General features: G+C 41.9%; 1 protein-coding gene across 6 annotated transcripts in view; it reads right to left on the reverse strand.

The window, feature by feature from the left end:
* mical2b (microtubule associated monooxygenase, calponin and LIM domain containing 2b) overlaps nt 1-23,798 on the reverse strand; it is a 64,096-nt gene extending 40,298 nt beyond the window's left edge. For all 6 annotated transcript variants that reach the window (XR_013767146.1, XM_079162862.1, XM_079162861.1 and 3 more), the window contains exons 1-5: nt 23,629-23,798; nt 8,825-9,230; nt 6,273-6,480; nt 3,153-3,269; nt 1,379-1,480 (exon numbers count right to left, since the gene is read on the reverse strand). Coding sequence is in view for 5 of the 6 variants with exons in the window: in XM_079162862.1 (XP_079018988.1) it covers nt 1,379-1,480; nt 3,153-3,269; nt 6,273-6,480; nt 8,825-9,088 (691 nt within the window). In the remaining variant the exon portion in view is untranslated. The remainder of the gene's footprint in view (nt 1-1,378; nt 1,481-3,152; nt 3,270-6,272; nt 6,481-8,824; nt 9,231-23,628) is intronic.
* Between the last annotated feature and the right edge of the window lie 228 nt (nt 23,799-24,026).

The following is a 24,026-nucleotide window of genomic DNA, read 5'->3' on the forward strand; positions in this document are numbered from 1 at the left end:
TAAGGAGTTTCCAGCAGTCATGGAGACACAAATGCTTATAGAGTCGAGAAAGATACTTGATGTGTCAGCAACGTGTCGCACGCACGCACGCACGCACGCCAATGCAGTTTAAGTGAATGGGGACGATATTGTTGATTGTCATAGTCTTCAACCAAACAGATCTTTAGTTTGACATTCTTTGATGCGCCAGAGCTGGACATCGTAAGAAATGGTCAGTGAACCCCACAGCTGGCAGCCCTGACTCAGCAGGAAAAGGATTTGTATGAACGGTATTTCTTGCTGACAGCGTCGGAGAAGCGTTGCACATTTTATGGCTGGGTTAGGAGCTATGCTACAATAACCTGAGGACACCATAGTGTTTGAAAACTTTTGGAGAGACTCGAGTGGATCTACAATTCAACGAACACTTTCGCAGGGAAACATCACCACAACCGCGGCCCGACGTGCGGTCTGCGCCGGCCGGCGAGTTCCCCGGCGGAGGTGGGATCCCGGCCCCGCTGTGAACCTGCCGCAGCAGACCGGTGAAATACAACTGGGGAGGATCGACTGTCATCACTGGCTCCATGAATCGAGAAGGACTTCTTCCTGGAACTGAAACGATGTACTGGGATTAAACTCTAAGTTTCGGTAAGTAACAAACTGGGTTTTCTTTTTTTTTTACATAGTAACGTTACTACTGTTCATTTGTCTATCGTGTCGTTTTTATGAATAGTATTTGAATGGCTCGTGCTCTTATGTGGTGGAATGCGTGGATCCGCTGGATTGATGCGTCATAATGAGGTTATTAGGAGGTAATTCAACTGTAGTCGGACAGCAGAGGAGGCCCAAGTATAAAATGCACGGCCCGCCACTGCTTAACCCACACCTCACCTCTTTTTATCCCCAGCAAAAACAAATAGTGTGTCTGGAACAAATCGTTTTCTTGGGACTCATTTTGAACCATATCAACCAATCATAGTTTACCCCACACAACCTCGTCTCCTACATCCTTATGCTCCCGTACACGTGCACTCTCGATGACGTTTCGAGGGAAATGATCTTTCTCAAATTGAAACAAAACACAAACACGCTACAAAACAACATGGTTAGGTTTGGTTAAAAACATCATGGTTTGGCCTAAAGTGACAAATGATAACAGAAAAACGCAACAAAAGTGCTTGTTTTCACACTGGGACACTAACAGCGGTCGTTTGAGTGACAGTCATGCGTCTTTGGACCCATACACCACCCCAGCCTCCTTTGATATGCATTTGTGATACGTCAACAGCAAACGTTATCCATTACAAAATCTGTCACAATGGGAATGAAAGTTCTAGGAGACCAGGCTGCCAACTAGCAGCACCCCTTGCTTGTTTCTGGTTTTCCTTTTTATCCTCACCGTCCAGTGTGTTTTTGCGTCCGTCCGCTCCAATCACCACGTCTAAATCAAAGTCTGAGACGGGGTGGGCGGGGGGCCGGACTTCTGCTCGCCACCCAGGACCTGAGGAACAAACAAATGTGATAATTTTTACACCATGATATAAATGTAATTTAAAGAGAGTAGGTGAATACCTAAAGTGACGATGCTGAGGTCTTTAAGAACTGGAAGGCGGTAACAATACATGCGGGGGACTATAGTGTTTATTGTGTTATGTTTTCTTCTAACCAAATGAGGTTTATGTGTTTATTACCCAACTAGCACACATCAGCTACAGCAGTGGTTCTCAAACTGTGGGGCGCGCCCCTCTAGTGGGGCGCAGCGGCATTGCAGGTGGGGCGCGGGGGGAATGCAGAATTTTTTATTTATTCATACCTGTAAACTTGTCGCTTTCATTCGCCGTTTTGAATCAAAATATATCATCCACGTGAATAGTGTAGATCCGTAGAGTTTTTTTTTTGGGGGGGGGGGGGTCAACTGGCCAGCCAGCATTTCTGAGATTGGAGTGAGACGAGGAGAAAAGGTGACGTCGTGATCTTCACAATAAAACATCTTTGATGTGACGTGTCGAGTCTTGGCCAATCAGCGTTAAGATGTCTACAGCGTGCGTCTTTCCCGTCATTAAAGTTTAAGTTACGTTATGTTCCGTTACAGTTCAGACTTGCTGGGTTAAGTTAACGTCCACTGCATGCGGAACTTTGTGGACTGTTAACGTTCGTCATTATCGCAATTTAGGAGGAAAAAACATAACGTGATGTGGAGGTCTAAACAGACGCGAGTATGCTAAATGCAGCCTCTGCTCCAAGGAGATAAAGTACAGCAACAAGGGCTCACGTGCCCTCTCATCACACTACCAGACACTGAGTATCAACAGTCCCAAGTACAGTTAAATCAGAGCTATTATTTTACTCTTGATAAGCTACCTTAGCCAGAGTAGATTATCATTTAAATAATTGAACTGGATTGAATGCATATTAATTGCAAATAGAAGATTGGCCACAATCCTAACAGCTGTACAGTAACAGTGGAAGTTAATATTTAGCCATACAGCAATGAAAACTAATCACTTTATTTGTACATGCGATGGTTCTCGCTACTCTTGTTATCTTTGTTTTTATATGACTACATTTTTAAAAGGTTAATAATAATAATAGAGCTGAAATACTGATTAATAACAATAGCAATCTGGTTTACTTGAAAGTGATTGCAATTTTCTTTATTCTATTATTTGAAAATGCACAGATGGAGGAGTCACAAAATGTTGTTATTTCAATAAAAGTTCAACATGGACCATTTTGTTCCAATTTTGTTGGGGCATGAACATTATTCTTCCTCCAAAGTGGGGCGTGACAGAAAGAGTTTGAGAACCACTGAGCTACAGTATGTTGCTCAGTTCTCCTTAGTAGACGAAAGGCTGCGATTGTGTTTCGTAGTGTGTTTAAGTGTCAAAAGAGTCCCCCACACGCTATATTTAGGACACACAGGCGAACTCAAAGTCAAACAAAAATGTAACCATCAGCGGACTCTATCAATAGACTTGCGTTGCAGTTTGCTATAAATGCTCCCACTGCATACACCTCCTCTGTAGGAAACTGTCTGATCACTTTAACATGTGTATTTTGTCAGCGGGTGAGATTACCGTATATAGCTGAGATATGCCTGTGTGTCAGTGCCACTCATGACCCTTTAACATACGGAGAACAGAGCACGCACACATGCACACACGCAGACTTACTGTCACCAGTCTGGTCTGCCGGTGGCTCCGCCAGTTTGACAAACTCCACGTTGACGTAAATTTCCACTCCCAGAATTAGACACACTTTCAGCAGCATCAGCTGGAGGTGGCGGATACCTGAAGTACACACACACACACACACACAAATAGACATGCGGATGTTGTATAATCCAAAAAGCACATGAAGCAAATGAGCGTTTTAAACCAAGGCTGACTTGAGGTGAGCTACCTCAGCATTGATTTATTTACGGCGGCGAGTTATCACTGCATCTGCCAGTGCTACTTATGAACTGCACCATATGCCACTGGACGCTGTTATCCACCTACTGTAATCTCATCACACAGCTATAAATAGAGCAGGTTGTCGGTTCAAATACAGGAAATGGTTAGCTTAATGACACCATTGATAGGGGTGGAAGAATATATACAGTATATAATATGATAATATATAATCGTGATACACTGGAGTATCGCGATATAATGTTTTTGTACTGCATTGGTTCTCAATTTTTTTTTTTTTTTTTTTTCATTTAGTTAATTTGCTTACCTAAAATATTTTATTTACTTTTTCTTTTACTGATATAGGGAAATGTGAATTCCTTTTTTCCTGAGATTGTATGCATATAGTAGTGCCTTCATCATATGATGAGTTTTCCTAAATTAAATCAATACATTGAATTGTAACCCCTGTATCATGATACGCATCGCATCGCCAGATTCTTGCCAATACACAGCCTTGGCGATTAAAATAGAAATTTCTGATATAATAAACATTGTGTAAAGGCCCAGACCAGATAATAAAACTTTGAAGCTGCAGCAGTTACTTGAGGGAGACATGGCTGCACTTATAGATAAGAATATGTTAGGGTTATGAGAAGTACCCTCAGAAGAGCTGGTCTTTGAGAGGAGATATTAATACTCAACAACGTTGCTAAGACTAGAGAGGAAGAAATGCCAATTGAAGGGACATGCCCATTCAAATCAACGTAGTCAGAGCAGCGGCCATTTTTATGTTTTACCATTGCCCCGTTGTAGCGGGCTAACTTCCGTTTAAACTAGTTACGGCAAGTCACTGAGGTAAAGTTTTGCTAGTTTTTTAGTAACGACTGAAACAAACAGTGAAGGTGTAACATTACAGAGTGTAGAGAGCCAGAGTAAACAAGTAAAACGTAACAACTTAATGCTTCCAGACACTTCACAGAGTAGGAAAGCACATCACTATCGCCAAATAAGTGACTTTGTTCAACTCATTTTCTGTAACCAGTCTAACATTTAAGCATGGGGGAATTAGCAAGCTAGCTAGATAACTAGTAGACAGCTGTCTATCTAGCTAATTGTTGGAATGCTGTTAAGCATTCCAACAATTAATTGAGAGGAAAAACCAACGTTCTGCTCCATAGAGCTCAATGTTAAATCTGACCACTCATTTCTCAAAGAAAGCAGACGGTACCAGTTTTGTATATTGCGCTGGAGCTCACATTTTTAACACCACAAACATAAACAACACATCAGCGCGTTCGGCAGAGTCTTATCTTTCTCACGGTATCCATATTTTATTGATTAGTCTCATGGTTTTGGTATAAAGGGCATGTGTTCGACAGGTAGTTTTGTTGAAAATCGCTGTTCACTCTAATCTCTCACACAGGTGCTGCAATCACCATGCACACAGGTGTTTCTATGAGCTCGTTAGTGATGTTTATAAACACACAGAGGCACTGAGACACACGCACACACGACTTGGAGATATGCATGATGCTGCTCAGCCAATCAAATATGGGTATTCTGACAAGTTTCCTGATTCCAGTGAGATGTACACACACCATGACACAAGTGGGCGAGACGAGGAAAGACCTGGCAGAGCAGGACAATAGTTACTTTAGCTGTAAATGTTAAAACATAGGACAATCTCCAAATGAGAAGGATTGCCAGAGAGATCAGAGTGTCTGTCTGTCTGTCTCTCTCTCTGTGTCTGGTTATCTCTCTCAGTCTGTCACTCTCTCCCTCTGTCTGTCTGTGTCTCACTCTCTCTCTGTCTGTCTCTCTATGCACACAACATGGAGGGATTGTTAGACCTCCTGTCTGTCTGCCTGCCTGCCTGTCTCTCTCTCCCACTCACTCAGTCCATCTAACTGTCTGTCTGCCTGCCTGTCTGTCTGTTCTCCATGAACAGGCTGCTGGCACACAGGTGTTCGTGATTAAGGTAATCAGCAATGTTGATAAACACACAGACTCACGCGCACATACACTTCTTTCTCTCTCTCTCTCTCTGTGTGTCTCTCATTCAGTCATTCCCACACACACTTATTCTAATGCTACTAATACTTCTACTACTTATAATACTTCTACTACAACTACAACTTCAACTACTACTACAACAAATATCGCTACTGCTGACATTTTTTAAGCCACAGAAACCATTCAAATATTAAAATGTTCAGCTCTTTCAGGAGAGGAGTGATATGACTTTTCATATTTGTAAGCTTTAAACTTTGAATTATTCAGCTTTTTGCAATCCTTTTTTAATTGTATATCTATGGAGAAAATCTTCAAATCCTCTTAAACTTCTTCAACTTTCAAAGCCTTCTTCTTCCTCATACTTTCAGCTACAGACACCATAGCTAAACATTTCAACTAGAAGGGTTTTCAGCAGTGCAGTTTAAATGCTTTCAGGCTACAACATTTTTCAGACAGGTAGTCTCCCATTTCTGTATTTTCAGCAATTTGTAATCTTTAAACTTTTTGAATTATTAAGCTTTTTGCAATTTTTTTTTAATTGGATATCTATTTTCAGCAATGTTTTTGCAATTCATTTCAGCTTTCAGCATTCCAACGCATTTTCAGCAGGAAATGCATTTTCTAGTTCTGTTATGCTACACTGGTTACAAAAAGTGGACAGAACAGCAGGCAGCACTCTGCGGCAGCACTCTGTCCAGAAGGACAAGCTATTTGACATTGCTAAAGAACAATTTAATTCCTTCGCAGAGCACCATAAGAAAAAAGAAAGAGGTTTCAAAATGTATAGTCCGTCAACTGCCCCGCTCTGTCTTCATGATAAACGCATTGATAAAAAGGACCAAAGCGAGAGGAGTTGAGAAACAGCTGACACAGATTTACACTCACTGATGTGGTCGATGGTGCCGGCGCAGAACTTGCCGTAGAACTTCTTGGCTCCGAGGCCCCGGAGGTCGTGGATGGTGAAGGGCCAGAGGTGGAGCACATTGTTCCTGGAGAAGGTGTCCCTCTTCTCGATCACCACCACCTTACAGCCCAAGAGCGCCAGCTCAATGGCCGTCCGCAGGCCACACGGGCCGGCGCCGATGATCAGACACTGAATGAAGAGGGTGTTCGTGTTACTGAGGGTTTACTCTCCTTCCTTTTGGGGGCCAATTGCACATCCCCTTAACATAAGTCATTACATTTTAATGTGAAGACATGGTTTAAGGCTTGAGTGAGATTAGGCTTAGGTTAACCTATTGAACACTAGGCCTATTTTTTGGCCTCTGCTCGAAAATTGCATACCCATACTCACTCACAACTACAGCGTCTATTTGAATAATTATTTTTTTGATAACAGAAACACTTGCGAGATCTGTTCTGATGGGTAAATATTGTGTATATGTTACTGGTTAATAGTAAATGAAGATGGCCCACAGCTCAAATTGAAAATTGTCAGGTTCGCCTGAAAAAGAAAAGCTATTTTATTATTAATATTCTTTTTTATGAGGCCCTGGCTAGCCTCAAAACATTCCCAATTCATAGCAAAAACGGTGCAGGTGCCTCACAAAAAGATTTGGTGTAAATAAAGTGAAGCAAACCCCAGTTATAGAAGATCATGTACGAAAAAACACGCCAAATTCTCATTTTCGAACCAGGATTTGCAGCTGTTCCATTGTATTTTTATATACTATATAACTATATATTTCACTTTGTCTATCACTCATATTGTACAATCTATCATAACAGAGCTGTTTGGCATCATTTTGAGCCATTTTGACCTCTCTGGGGGTCATCATATCTCTCCATGCATTTTCCTCGTCTCTGTGTGTGTGTATGGAGCCCTTGATAAGCCTATGGTGGGCGCATCTGAGCATGTGACCACTCGTTCGAACCGGGTGGTTATTTGGAACACATCCGTATGTTCCATGATCTCCCCTCTGCGGGTCTCTGGCCTTTTTTGCCCCTGCGGACGTCTTCCCTCTCAGATATGAAGTCCTTCCAACACCAGGCTAAACACACTGCTTAGAATACTTACGCACACGTGGTCGGACAATAAGATAAATCAGCACATCACGTAAAATAACAAATATGAGCCATCTTGCACATGTAATACAAACGTAATCCTGTCTTCAGGCCTACTACAATCTAATGTTCAGGTGACCACGTTCAAAAAGAGTCCTCTATAAACGGAGAATATTACCCGATTCAAATGAATTTACTCAAGTTACAAAATCCAGTTAAATCAGCCTCTCAAAGTAAAGATTACTTTGGTCCAATTCATTATTTTTTAAATATGTCTTTCATAATTGCACAATGTTTATTGTCATGCACCAATCACAAAGTCAAATTTCTTGTGTGTGTGTAACATACTTATATAATCTATTTTCCACACTGGTAAAGGCTCTAATTGGCATTTGAACTAATAAACCATGATTCATTAGGATGTTTTTTATAAGTTTAGGATTTCTAGGTTGGTTAAAAAAAAAGGCCATGTGTTCAAATGTATTTTGTTTTTTTTAAGTTAAACAGTTTTTTAAGTTTAAGAAGCTTTTTGTACTGATCAGTTCCTTTCCAATTGTTATCCAACGCACGAAATAATGCGACAGACTGTTTGACCTGTCTTGGTGCGTGCAGGCCATTGTCCCACGAGAACGGGTCAATTCAACTAACTATTATCAACAGAATGTGAAGAGGTTACAGTTTTGACTCTACGTCAAAGACATATCATCTACTGAAATGAGCACGCTAACCAGCCAGCCCACGGCCCGTCCTGTAATACCACGAGTATCTCGAGATACAATGAGTCACCGTAGTCCAGTCTGTCCTCAGTCCAACGTGAGAGGACAAAGAAGTAGCGCTCGTATGTGGTCTTTCAAACTATCAAAGCGTACAGAGCCCCGGTTAGCAACACAATTAATGCGCAGATGGCTACCGTAAACTACAGGCCGACATAACACGTGTAGATAAGATAGCATTTTCAGTTTCAGGAGTTAGGGCAGATTTTGCCTGTTGTTGCCATACTGTTAGTTAGTAGTTAGCTTTTTATAACTGATGACTGTATATTTAGATTGTATGGCCCCAGCAGTAGAGGTAAAATGCCGCCACCCATTTCTTTGGAGCATGTGGCCACATCTCATACATTGCACCTTTAAGTTACTACTAATCCTGACTGTTTCATTAAAAGCTTCTTTGATCTGCGAACCGGTGGGAGGCTTTTATTTTGAAGCAGCTAAAGAAAACAGTGCTTATCACAGAACTAGCAGAATGCCTAAAACCTTGCCGTGCCATCCTGTAAAAAAAAACATTCATCCAAGCTATCGCAGCTTAAATATTTGGGGTTGCTCATGGCTCAGACAGGCGTGAATACCCTCCCATTACCTTAGACACGCTATACTGCACCAAAATGGTTCCCCATGTCTACTAGTAGCCTCAAACTTCACTGCAGGTCCTCTTACCCTGGTGCCCGGGCAGGCTTTATTGTGGTTGTAAACCTTGTGCTGGGCCCTTTTGTCCAGTTTGGTCCACAGGGCGTTGACCTTCCAGGTGCTGATCGCCGCTTTCAGCGAGCCGTAGAAGTTGGCGTAGTCCAGAGGGTCCAGCTCCAGCTGCCTGCAGAGGATGCTGAAGGCCTGCAGAGAGCCTTTGCAGGTGGACGCCTGGACAAAGTTCTCAAAGAGAACGCCAGCCTGTGCCATACACTCATCCTCAGTCACACCCATCTGCTACAATGCAAAAATAAAAAAAAATCCCCAATCTCTCTCTCTTCTTCCTCCTCTCCTGCTTCCTTTTCCTGTTCACTCCTTCCACGCTGTCAGTGCTGGACTCCTATGACACGGTGTGTGCAGTCATGCTCGGCTAGTTCTGAAACAAACAATAACAAAAAAAAGATTCGTAGACAGACAAAAATAAATCAAGAACCAGGCGAACACGCGATCTGAGTATTGCGATAACATATATTGCGATTTATTACCTTTTTCCAACTGCAAATGATGTCCCCAAAGGAAAACTGTGTCAACATGTTTTATCTAATAAGATAAAGTTTTCAGTCTCACTTCATTCATTTTTATTGCAGCAAAATGGGATTGTCAAGCAGACAGACTGACAAACACTGTCATAAATATTGCATGCACCTGACAAACTTAACTGAATGCAAACGTGTCTATAACTTCTATAAGTACGATATAAGAGTTATATAACTGGTATAACTGGTATAACTTGCAATGCGTGGACGTCGAGGGCAGAGAGCCAGTTATGCGCTGCACTCTCCCCATGAGCCTGGCTGCTGTTGGCAGATTTAACGCCCGTTGTGAGGCCAGATTGAGCGGGTGAGCGAAACCCTTTACATTCAGCCAGGCCCATGCACCATATGGTGCAAACAACGCTGCCGTATTTACGTCTAGATGACGTTATGTTGAGTGTTGATGGAGCTGCTACAATGTTAGCATAGAATAGCACCGATCGATCCGAGCTCCATTGAGAAAACAAGTACAAATGGGCATCATTACGTAGTTATTTCGGAGTCCCTTTTTGTCGGTTTATTTCCGTTAAATCACAGCCAAATCTGTTTATTTTGTGATCATACAGCTGTAGTAAACAGCCGACGTGTGGCTCACTAGACACAGTGAGCTCGATGAAATCCACGGAGCTCCTCCGGACTATGTTATGAACCAGACATGACGGCGTTTAGTTCCCCGTGATATCTGGGACTTCCACAACATGTACTAAGCAGAAATAGGTTATTTTTTCCACCGTTGATGGCGGACAGTTGAGCGGCTTTCAGGGCGATAAGCCGATAAAAATCGATTATTAAAAGAGTTGGCAACGAATTTCATTATCGATTTGTTGTGTTGCGCGATTATTACGCCACTCAATAAGTCGCGGAGATGTTGCAGGGGTGTCAAACTCATTGTTGCTCTGGGGCCGCATCGGCATCATGGTTGCGGGGGGGGGGGGGGGCTGCTGCTGCCACATACGCTGGTGGAGGTGTGTGCGCACCCCTGTGTTAGAGTGTTCAAAGCAGGCCCGGTCGCCTGAATACCGCAGCTAGGAATAATGGAATAGGACTCCAGTTCTATTTTGTGGGTTTTTCTCTGAACTGGGGCCATGATTAAGAGGGACGGCCGGGGGAAACCTCACCCGGCCCGGACACGGAAAGGATTGACAGATTGATGCTCTTTCTGGATTCTGTGGGTGGTGGTGCATGGCCGTTCTTAGTTGGTGGAGCGATTTGTCTGGTTAATTCCGATAACGAACGAGACTCCGGCATGCTAAATAGTTACGCAGCCCCGTGCGGTCGGTGTCCAGCTTCTTAGAGGGACGAGTGGCGTTCAGCCGCACGAGATTGAGCAATAACAGGTCTGTGATGCCCTTAGATGTCCGGGGCTGCACGCGCCACACTGAGTGGATCAGCGTGTGTCTACCCTTCGCCGAGAGGCGTGGGTAACCCGCTGAACCCCACTCCTGATATTAGTCCATTTTTTTTTTAAAGTATTACTTTAACAGCTCAGGGATGTTCGAGCAACCTGTTTGTGCACTTTCTGAAGATTTGTTCAGTGTCAGTTCCGTTTTTGAATAAAGGGTTGGAAATGAATGCTTTTTTGTTTTTTTATCCGATTCATCGATTAATCGAACAAATAATCGACAGATTAATCGATTATTAAAATAATCGTTAGTTGCAGCCCTAGTCTGATTCAAACGCGGAAAGGCGCATTTCTGATTTCTTTCTCCGATCGATGTCTCTTTGTTTTGACCAACTTCCTACCAATCTCACTGACCCATGACCTCTTCTGACCTCACCAGAAAACAACTCAGCACCATCTAGTGGACTGAAAAAGCAATTGATTTTATTCACATACATACGTATGTACACACATATACATGTGTACATACATATATCTCCTGTGTATAATTCCAACAGGAAACAGTTTGCTCACTTTTGTTGTATTGGAATGTGCATTTGGCTAACAGCTAGGCCGTTAGCCGAATTGTAGGTTGTATTATTTTAATCACGCAATACAGCAGTGGTTGTTGAAGACACACCTGGTGAACTTCTGCAATCTACTGAGTGCACCTTCTATTTGAATATGCATTTTATTAACTTATGAGCAAAGACTGTATGCAATAAGTCACCCATTGGTTTGTGGAAGCCTCGAGTTCGTCGATTTTGCCGTCGCCATCTTTGATTACGGCCGTCGCCACGTTGTTTGTTTTGCATCGAATGAATGGAAGTTACCATATTTGAAATGCGGAGGAGTGACGTAGAGACGGCGTATACGGCTCTGGTAGCTTTTTTCTCATAGACTTCTATGCGATAGGACTTATTTTTGCCACCGAAGGAGTCCCCACCTGCTGGTCAGTAGAGAGAAAGCAAGTTTTAAGACACTTCCGCACTGGCTTCACTCGGCAGAACCGGAGGTTGCCGCCTGATTCTGACACCTTGTTGAAAAATGCTCCTCCCCATAGAAAGTCCTACTCTAGTCAATTTGTTTTACTTTTGCCTCAGACAGAATCACCCTCACAGGGTCTGCCTTGATGTACATTGTCCTCATGTTTTGCAGAGGATAAACACTGTGGTGGAAAACTTTGAAATCATATAAAAGGAGAGAGGTCACGTTCCAAATGGAAGGAATGTCTGCAGCTTGCGCTGAAAATAAATGTTCAAGTGTTGCCTCATGAAGCCAGAGCGTCATGTCCGGCACAGCTTTGAACACACATATCCAAGCAGAACTATAATTCCAGCCAACAACAACAACCCTGTGAACTGTTTTCTCTCTACAACACAGATATTCCCCCCGTCCAGCTCCACTGAATGCCTGATAGGATTATGACAGCGAGTGCGCTCAGCTGGCCAGTCATGGGAGAAGCTCAAACGCGGCGCCTACAGACAACACAGTCACATCACACGGTAGCAACGGCTCGCTGGAGGTGCAAGATGCAGAAGAAAACAACCCGGAACATTCATCAGATTGTACACAGCGGACTTTGTCTCTCCGCTGTACAACCTGTTCCAGGCTCACAGGGAGTTCATCTCGCTGTCAGGGGAGCATCACGTTTTTCAGGTTCATATTTGTATTTAAGGTTTCTACTAGAACATGTTTACATTCATTAATGTTCAAAAAACACTTCATTTTCCACATTCCGTCTGTCTGAATATACCTGTATTCACCCTCTGTCTGAAATGCTCTGTTTTAGCGCCCGTCTCTTTAAGCCACCCTCTTGTAAAAGCCAAGTGTGCTCTGATTGGCTTGAGAGAAAAATACGGTGCACACCTCTACAAAGGTAGTTCTCAAGCTGCATTCTAATGAGCCTGCATCAGACATAGAAAGGGTTGAATCACATGTTTCTGGATCCAGCCAGCCCACAACAAAAACTGACTGGGTCGTCTGATTTCATTGCCAGCTTTGATAGGGACTCCAGATATCCACATGTGCACAAGCACTGTAAAGTGAGTTTTTCATGATATCTCCACTTCCCCTCAGGGCCTAAACTTAAAACTAAAAATCAGAGTGCTTTCAGAAAATGGGCCACACTTAAACTGATAGCGTCTGTGGCTCTTACACTTTGAGACAGCCTCAAACTCCTTGAAGTGCTTGAAATACAACAGAGATTTCATCTTCTATAAATGCTTCACCTGAAACTGTAGCTGCATACGACAGTTCACATTCAAACAATTAACATCTTAAGACAATTGTCAGTTAAAGTGAGCACAAAAAGCCTCGTTTGCGGTCTACATCAAATGCTTTACCTGATACTAACCAACGGATTCCTTCTATGTCCCAAACTCTACACAACAACAGATCCACAAGTCATTTGAAGCTGATGCCAGGCGTTTTCTTGGATAACATCTCTGTCAACCTTAAGTTTCAGATCCCGATCGCTGGAAGCCTCGCTGCATTATTCTCCCTATTACAGCCACGGAATCTGCCAACCCTGGAGGAGCTGGGAGAAAGATACTGTCCGTCCCCCCCCCCACACACACACACACACACACACACACACACAGATTAAGGGTCTGCACGTACACCAATTTACACACACGCCTATCCAACAGGCCTGAAATAAGATCCCATGAAAACCTGTGGATGCACTCTGTATGCAGGCAAGTGTGCGTCATGGCAAGGGACAGTGCATGCTGCATAAGGGCTGTCCGTTTTGTTTGTGCTACACAACTAGCACACACACAGTTTTAGTGGCCCAGAGGGGGTCTCACATATCTGCTACCTAACAAGTTTGGCAGCACACAGTAGCCTCTCAATTACAATTACCCCCCCTCCACCCACCCCCACCCCCACACACACACACACACACACACAAACACCTGATCATGTCTGCTTCAGTGAGAATATCGGTGTATCGATGTGTTAGAAGTGGAGTAGAACCGTTGACTGACGACTACCTTCAGCAAAATGGCCCTCCAATTTCTGTCTAAATTGTTTTTTTATCTCATTCACAATATCCCTGAAGAGCAGGGAACCGTGGGAAAGAAATGAAGGAATGGAAACAAGGAGGTTGGAAATAACATCCTGATATCAGCTCAGGGACCGACTGCCCTACTTTTGTCTGACGCTGAGGACCGCAACTCAAAATCTGAAGGCCGTCCGTCATTTTGCCGAAATATCGTGAATTACGAAAAAGTGTATTGGATTAGAAACACAAACACTACCTTTAAATACACCTTAAGCCCATGTCTTATTATAAATAAAACATTTAAATGACGATAGATAATAGTTTATGACGGAATCTTTACAACACTGTCAAAATGACGGACAACGAGAAAGTCTAACGCAACCACTGCTTGAGTAGTAGTGTAACTTACTGTGTATCACCTTGTATGACAGTGCAACGTTGAAATGCTCACTCGTCAACTAACATTTTAACTGCTTTCCATGTGCTAATATTACTCATCAGCAAGAAGAAATCTTTCTGTTCCGATCTGCTTTTCAGTTCATGTTTTTAAATGTTGTATTGTTATATAGTTTATAATGGTGACAAAAATTCCCATTTCAAACTATTTAAGAATATGTCAACTATTTTGTTTGGTAGTTGTTAACTCTGAGTCAGTCAGAGCTTCCATGACTGGAATCACCCAGTAAGTGATTACACAATCCCATCTTCCGACTTACAGCTTCCTAGTCGTGACTCCGCTGGACCTTAGGGCCCACTATACATGTCTTCCTATTAACGCTGACCACTCACATACTGGATATCTATTTCCGAACGCTGAATGGATGATGTGTTGATCAAGTCAGCTATTTCAGTAACTTCAAGTGTCCATAATGGAGGTGTGACCTGCAATACAAGAACCTTTCAGAAGTTACAGGATACTTAACAGCATTTATGGATATGTATGTGACGGATATTGCCTATTAGATGTTAAGGCCAGGTGTCAGTGTTGAGATCAGTGCACCTGCCCACCCGTTGATACAGAAATGTGTGTTAGAACTTATCTTGGCATAAAGGCTGCAGGAAGTAAATAACAGCTATGCTGGTTCAGAAAAAATACAAAGACCAACAACACTAGAGCTGATTTATTAACATGTTTACCTTGTTTGTTTAACCCTTCTCCTGCCTCCAAATAAATATATTTGGGATCGTTTTTGGGGGATTTTATCAATACCTTTCGCAAAATGACAGAGCATAGTGACACTTCCTGGTCCAGCACCAGCTTGCTGATATTGATGCCATTTTTTTCTTGTCCTTCTTGTTTGTTTTAAGGCAAGCTTTTGCACAAATTGAAGATTATTATTCTGAATCAAACAAATCCTTATCTATTCACCCCGATGAAATGAAAGAGTCAGCAATCTTTGCCTGTACAGGGCATTAAGGAATATCGATAGTGAAATATACCTTGAGAGCTAAGCTAGTGTTAGCTGCCTAGCTTCTTCTTATTTCAAGCATCTGTAGCATCATTTATTTGTGGAGAAATCTTGCAAAAATTACTCTTCACAAGAGAAAGAAGAGAAGTGTGCAACCCTTTTCCCCATTTCTACAATCTATTGCACAAAGTGACTACCTATTGTGTAAACATTTTGAGGACACCATCTTGTTTGAATAAAAAAAATATATATTGCTTTGGTGGGTTTTCAAAACATGCAAAAAAATAAAAAATAAGCTGCATTTTAATTTTTTTAAACTGACCTTTACAATGAAAGCAGGTGAGTATGGGTTGGGTTAGTAGTATGAAACTGGATATGTACTTCGCTCTAAAGCAGCAAACAGAGATCACCGACAGATAGCTGTTGGGTTCTCCATTACAATGCTCAGAGACAGATAAAGAGTTCAAAGTAGTTTTCATTTAAGTCATAAAAAGACATAACACAAAAAAGCATTGATATAATCGTGTTGTTTTATATATTCTGATATTAATTAAAAAGCGCAGTGCAGAAAGATTTGAATTGAGGCCCTATGTTGGTCACATGTTTGTTGGAGAAGTTATCCCTTGCAACATAACAGAACTTAAGTTGTGTGAAGTCTGTGGATGCGTCTAGATGTGCGTGTGTGTCTGAGAGAGGGATCAAAGCTGAGTCAACAAGTTCCTGCCTAGACAGACTAGATGCCAAGAGCGAGAGGAAAAACCCGAGTGACGGTCGGCCCACAGAGAGACGGGTCTTGTGAGGAGAGGGCTCTACAGACAGATGAGGTGCAGAGAACACCGTTGCAGATCCTTTAGTTTTGAAATGTGGGGAATTTTAATCGGACCACAGAGTCACACAGTCTTGGCAAGGAGACGTGGCCATGCCGGCTATCTCCGGCAGCACTGATTTCTTCTGAAAACAGGAAGTGTGAACGGCTGGAATGTCAAGGAGTCAAAGTAACCTAAAAACTAAATCACAGATCTGGACAAAAGGACCATGAAGTCCTGAATGAACTACAATGACAATAGTTTTCACAACAATGGATGTGTATGTCGTTTGGATCAACATCACCAAATTTAGTTTGATTTATTCTGAACTGTCAGAGTCCATCTGTTTCTATAATGGTTCCTCAGCTTTACTTGTTGGAAAGCTCTAAACGTGCCAATACGGTACTGTTATACCGAAAATACGAAGAACACTGCATGTGTGAATGTACGGTCCTACAGTACTGGGTTTGCTTTCAGCAGTCAGAGCTTTGTCAAACAACTGATAGATTTATGTCAAACTACCTTGGTCTATGTAATGTCATCTCAGTGTAGAAGAAGGTTTACAAAGGCATTTTGACTACTTCCGTCATGTAGTTCATCTTAAGAATCGTTTTTATTTAAGGCTGCACCATATTGGGAAAAGCAGACTTTACAATATTTCTTTTTCTGCGAGATAGATATATATACATAGCAGTTTTCACCAGATGACGAAATGTCATGATATGAGATGATAAAACGAAGAGCCTTTTTTTTTTACATAAAAAATATGGTGTTGTAAAAAATGAAAGTGGAAACACACTGGTTGTACAGATGTGAATGGTGATGACACTGCAAAATAGACTACATTATGAAACTCTGGGTAACAATGGGACACAATTTGATAATTGACCCACAAATAATGGAAAGCTGACGTTAAATACAGAATTAATTCAAATCTTCCATATTTTATCACTTACACATCAGCTGCCATTTCAACTGCTTATATCTTTTGCTCTGCAAATGACACTTTATTCAGCTACTTCAACTTCCTTCAGCATTTGTATTTTGAGAGTCACTTTAGCTACAGCTTCAACCATTTCAGTATTTCAACTATTTCAAATGTTAAACATTGAGCCTTCAAATAAAACCTTCAAAATTAACAACGATAACGTACTAAAACATACAAACAAAGTCAGCAACCGCTCTCACTGCTAAAAGCCTTTCCCAGAGGGGAAACTTCTGCGTGAATATCTAGAGGCCACATCAAGCAACACACCCATATTTAACCCACAGATAAGGGGCTCAAACTGCTCATCAGCTGCATACTTGTTATTCCCTGGGTGGGAGACCACAGCACACTGGAGTGGGTCATTAAAGTAATATACAGAACAGAGGCTAAGTTGTGTGTGTTCATAGGGAAGCTTGGGGATCAGAGGGTTAAATAAGCATATTTCCTGCACAAAGAGTGTGTTGAAAAATGTGTTTTTCTTTCCTTAAAGTTAAAGAAGTTGGGTTTTTTTGCCATTCATACTAACGTTAAGCCTACTATGATCCGAAAAGGTCAAGCAAAAAGTCTTTTTCATGCCTTCGCGACAGTTAAAGCCCATCTACAACAAGTTATATACAACATTCTGTCCGTCATACTGTAAACAGCTCTCAAGTTCCACTGTGGTTCGGAGTGTATGTCAGCGTCATAACTACATAACTATACGAGCACCTGAGACATGGCTGCCATGTTGGGAGTTCTTCAGCTGGACTACACCGTCACATAAGAAGTCTCATCACGCCTGCAGCCTTTAGGGGACAGCTGAGTTTTATGAGTTTTGGTCACAGACACCCAAACTAACACATGAGCTCTCTGTGTTTACTGTTCTACCGTATGATCATTGTCATCGTGCAGCACAGTCAACAGGCAGTTAATTACAAGAAGGAAGGAGGAAAAAGGGAAGAAAGATTTGTATCTCCTTTCTGGCTCGTCAGATGTAAATATCAGAGTAATTGAAGCAAACAAAATTCAAATGCATGGAAATCACTCTGGAATCACACACGCATATGAAAAGTTTAGTCATGGCAACACAAAAAAATCAGTGACAACACCTGCTCTCAAATTCAGCTCGGTACTGAAACGACAACACCAACGTCACGCCAACTAAACTGCCGTTTATATAATTAAATCGCTTTAATGGTGTTGGTAGGAAGATTTATGAACAGAGCCATGATCGTAGTCTTTAGCCTTCATGCTAATGTCAGTCAATAGCCTTTTGGATCTAGCTTCATATCTACCGTACAGACAGGTTGTAATCTAGGCAACTCTTGGCAAGAAAGCGAATACTCGTACCTCCAAATGTAAAACAAATGTAAAACTTTTCTTTGAAAGTACAAGAACAAAATGATGAGTACAATGAAACACATCCCAAGGCCCTCACGTGCTAAGCATATGATATTGAGGACATGTGAACGTCCCTTCGTATTTACTGTAGTCAGAGGCAGTGGTAAAATCTTACAAAGAAAAATCTTCAAGAAATTCACTCCCATGACCGTCAAACTGTCAAAGAAGGACCCAAAAACTAACTGACTGATGTTGAGCTAAAATCCCAACGTCAACAAAAAGTTAAAAAAAACAAACCAAAAATTGCCATTTTCACCTTCATCACCATGCATTTTAGGGTTTCTGAAGGTTTGGGTTTCGATATTTCTACCAACTCTTACAAGCAATTCTATATCAACGCCTTGATACTTATTATTGTGTAGACAATATGCTGTAGAAAATGTGAATTTAAATCTGATAGAGTAAATGAAATGTTAAGAACTACTACCGACAGTACACAGTTAAGCATCATGATTATTTCATTTAGTCCACAGGTTCTTCACATTCTCTCCAAACACTTAAATATTCATCTCTCCTTTGGTCTTTGAAGTTGAGATTAAAAGCACAAAAATACCACCGATGCATGGGGGGGGGGGGGTCCAGAAACCCAGAAACTCACTCAGTGCAAGACACTACTGTTTGTATACATACCATGAGGTGAAGAACTAATCTTTCTTCCAGAGCTCTCGACGCTGTTCTGACAGCAGTTTGTGATCTAATTTAAGGGACGTAAAGGGAGCGAGATAACAATGTCTGTTCTCGACAGCTAATCAAATGCCTTAGCTGGAGTTAAAAGGTTCCTTTCTTGAGGATCTACCCAATCACACTTGGTCTTTTACTAATAAGGGCATGGTGTTGATTCTGACCTTTGGTACAAAGGTTGTACCAAAAGCATGGGGGAGTGTCCAAACCTGTGGTAAACACCAATAAAACCAATAGGACTGTAAAAGGAAAGGTTTAGTAACAAGGCCTTGATTAGCATTGCTAACGTCAGTAGCATAACTGCATGTATTGCAAAGATAGGTAGTTGGTACATAGACAGGGAACTACAGAAAAAGATAACACTTTAAAAATATTAAGTTGTTTCAATGTAAAAATACGAGTTGACTAGCTTTTTATAGTTGATTGAATTAATACAGAATATATTGGTAAAATGTGTTAATTAGTTATGAAGTAAACAGAGAGACTTGACTCAGACTTAGTCCAAAAGACTTTAAAAATAATATTGTTTGGTTTTTTTAATACCAATATATTTTTTTGTTTCTGTATTGCCACTTACTGCAATAACAAAACAGCAACATTTCATCTAGAGTTAAATTGATTTGGTTTTGCATTGTTCCACACAAAAAAAACGTAATACATGTGAAACAAAAAGCTTCAATGACTTGTGTTGTTATCCAATTGGAATTTCCATCTTCCCCTCCCCCATTAATCTACTGTACTGTATATCCAAGTTTTGAACTTGGATTTTAAGAGATAAATACATATCAGAGACTACACATGTAAATTAGCTTATAGATATGAATAAGCTTAATAGCTACTAACTCTTGTGCGGCTAAAAAGTGGTGCACTGCTAAACAAATCAATGAATAGAAACAATATGTGCTTATGAGTGAGAACACGAGCCGGGCCTCACTTACTCTTATGACAAAGCCTGCAGTAGCTTGGCTTGAACAATACAAGGCCATATGCTTGCTTGTACTGAAATAGGCTTTAATTGGTGCATGTGAACCCATGAAATCAAACCCTTAATCCTCACGATAGTAACACCACACATTGTAGAGATTTGGGGCCTGGATTAGGTTTACAATATGCAAGCAGTTGTTGTGGTGTTACATGCCACAGTGTGTCCACATGGCACAGCAATTGGATGATTGGACAATTCAATTCAAGGGTGTTTTGAATTTAGCAGCAAACCATACGCCGAATGAATAATAATAAATCCTTATTTATAATGGTAAGATTTTGTTGATACAATTGTACAAAAACTCTCCGTTTCACTCAACCACACGCTCCCTACGCCCTTATTGTTATTCCTGCAAGGAGTCACGCTACTCTTACGACATATGCATCAAACTGAGATTTGTAAGATCCGCGGCCAATAGGGAACCTCCGACCGACCAATGGTGTAACTTCAACACCCACTTCGACAATTGGTGCAACTCCAATCTTTGCTCTTATTTAAATGAAGAAATACCATAGACTGTATATATAAGTGGACGTAGTCATCGTGACGTCACCCATTGGTTTGTGTCCTGCAGTTATGAAGCCTCGAGTTCTGCGATTTGACCGTCGCCATCTTGGATTACAGCCGAAGCCATCTTGGCTTTTTGCAACCTGTTAACAAAAGTGACCATATTTGGAATGCGGAAGAGTGACGTAGAGACACTGTACACGACTCTGGTAGCGGCAGTGACCTGTCTATCACAGTAGCCCTGCCCTAAAGCACACCCTGCTTTATGGTCTATTTGACTCTAAATGGACCATAATTTACTAAATGAACATCATGCTGTATTGAAGAAGACTTGAAACTAGAGATTGAGACCATGAACTCATGTTTGCTGAGGTAATAAATCAAGTCAGAAGTAAAGTCATTTTCTCATAGATTTCTATACAATCTGACTTCTTTTTGCAACCGGAGGAGTCGCCCCCTGCTGGACAGAAGAGAGAATGCACGTTTTAAGACACTTTCACATTGCCTTCACTCGAGGTTGCCACATGAGAAATACCAGAGACTGTTCAGAAAGGAGACGGCCTACTGAGGGTCAATTTCTTGTATCCGTGTCACGTGGGCTTCGCCACTGCCCCGCCCCTTTAGGAGACTAGCGGCAGGTCCCGAGTCTCTAATAGGAGATGTAAACGTGAACACAAGATTATGACCGGTTCTTTTGCCCCATAGTCAGCAAAGTAAATATTGGACCGATTTTCCCCAAGCCCCATATCTTCCAAACCCTTGAACACTAAAATGGCATTTTCTAAACACACAAATCGGGGAAAATAAATTAACTTTGTTTGAGACCTTTCTCTGTCTCAGCAACACACTCTCTAATCTAACCTTGCAGAACACAGGAGTTGGTTAGAAGAAGATTTAAGCAAGGGCTTGGGAAAACAGCATTTTTTTTTGGAATGAAGCTTTAAGTGTCCAGCCAAAGCCTTGAGTGTTTGGGTACGGTTAGCAGAAGGCTAAACTATTAGCATTACATTTTCTCTCCATCTCTGAAATGCTTCGCCACCAAAGTCAGTCTCCTTTTTTTTTGGGATGCTTTGCAGTGCAGGCAGCCGAGCAACTTTTCCCTGCAGCATAGTTAGTTGTTGAATCAGGCATTAACCATATGACAGGTGCATATGCATTTGTAGAACAGCTAATAGGAACGCCGTCTCTCTGAAATTACCTGTGATTGGCCAAAGCCTCATGTCACCAACTCAATTTTCAAGGTTAAATGACCCCCCCCCCCCCCCCCCCCCCCCCGATCCAGGACCCATTTCAAATCATCCTACAACTCAAATGTTTGGTTCCCAACCCGATCTTCTGGACAAACCCTGACATAGTGGCGCTCAACTTGGCCTTTCTGATCTGACAGCAGCAAACCGGCCAGTGACACTTTGGCTCCCTGGTGTATTTTTGTCTTGCTGCTTCTCCCCCTGTCTAGGCCGATATGCGGCGACACCCCCTTATAAGTCATTCCAGGAAGTTACGGCTTGTGTAACAGCTATTTATTTTTTTCTCTCTCCTCCCACTTGCATCACGGTACGGATAAGTAGGAAACGCCAAAATTAATTGGTCAGAGATTAACATCTTGAGGTTTGGCTGCACAGTAGTAGGAAGTGGAGTTCAAAGCACAAATGGAAGAAAGGCAAATCCTACATATTCAGCTCAGTTGTGATTTGGGGACACAAAAGGAGTCTCTATGGAGGCCACAAACAAAAATCGAGATGATATAGACAAACAAGCAGTCTAATCAACTTCCTGTACAGTGCATTGCAGATTTGCCTTCAGGATTACGGTTCCTATTAGCACCTGTGACCTCAGCACTTCGTACCTAACTCCATGATTCACTCACAAAGCCTTCCCTGTGTAGACTTCTACATTAAGGTACTTTTTCTTTCATGCGAGATCACAAAAATACTGTTCCAGATACAAGTCACTGCTGGAAAGCGGGTAAAAATAAATACAATTTAGAAGTTGGGGTTGAGCAAAGTTTTAAAGTGCACATTTAGTCAGCAGCTATTATGTAGAATCAGCAGCAGCAACATAACAAGCTTGTTTTCCTGCTATAACTACAGTTTAACAGCAGCATTCAAGGATTTGCCCAAGTCCTGGACCTCTAACCCGTTAGCCCTTTATGCTGACCAAGCTGCTTCTAACACTCAGATTCAGCAGATAGAAGCCACTTGCAACAAATGCTCTTCCTGATGCTTATTCACCTCAAATCCATAATCCATGTGAAAGGAGCCACGCTCACTGGGTGTGTGTGTGTGTGTGTGTGTGTGAGATCGGTGGGTGCCCAATTTCTATCTGACTGGAGTATCGCCCGACCGGGTTTCAGGTCTCTGTGGACGCGAAGCCACCTGCTGCACGCGGGAATCAACATGGAAGATGAGGGGGGGGACACACTTGTATCACTACATACAAAACTATACAAGCTCACTGGGAAACTCCTGAGGGACAAAGTCACCTTGAGACACAAGATTGTTCTGCTCAAGTTGGTGGACAAATAAATGGGCCTGTCCTGTGAAACCTGGGCTCTTTGGCTTCATCTCCCCTTTCATGGCCTCCTTTCTGCCAAAAGTTGCATCTTGTTTGAGTAAACTCCCCCTTTAAGCAATTTGTGTCCATTGTGGAGTGAAATTATTAGCAGCCCCTCTCTTTTAATTATATATATATATATATAAATAAATGATATATAAATAATGCAGTTCAATCAAGCTACATTTATTTTAATCTTTTTATCTGTGGATTACAGAATGAATTCTATCCGACAGCCAAGTATCTTAAATCCAGAGTAACTATTCATTGCATTGATTGCAGCAGGTTCATATCGGTTTGTCTCATTTCCATCACAGATTACCTTTGTTCGGGGCCTCGCGCACGTCACCTGTTTGCACCTCCACCGTCTATAAAGTTACAGCCGCGGGATTAATAATTCAACGGCACCTGAAAATTCCCTGTAACAATTAGCCACGAGCTAGCACCGCGGACAGACGGAACAAAATGAATCATTTTACTGGCATGGCAGTGTGAGCCGAATGTCAGATATGAACCATTTCAACATTCCCAATCGTATACTCACGCTAGGAAAGTGCTTCTGTCAGCTCCTCGCACCGGAGAGTCTATGGAAGAAAAAACGAGCAGCAGTCCCGCTGCAGTTCTCCGGGTTTTATCCTCAATATGTCGCTAATGGAAGTCCCCAAAACTATCCTCACAGGTCTGTTGCCGCATTAATGTCGGTGCCGCGGTTCAGTTCAGCGACCTGTTCCTCACATGATAGCCGCCGTGCGTACTCCACCCCCCACGTCTTGTAGACTAGCGTCAAAGCCGGCTGCAGGATAGGGAGTACACTTCCGGTTAGTGTTTCTTTTAGAATAAACCTCTCAGTAATGACTAGGTAAGTGGCGCTCACAGTTGGTGATATACTCCATCAAAAATGTTGCATAATTAATTTCAACACAATACCATACAAACATAATT

Source organism: Pholis gunnellus (genome assembly GCF_910591455.1).
Source record: "Pholis gunnellus genome assembly, chromosome: 7".
NCBI lineage: Eukaryota > Metazoa > Chordata > Actinopteri > Perciformes > Pholidae > Pholis > Pholis gunnellus.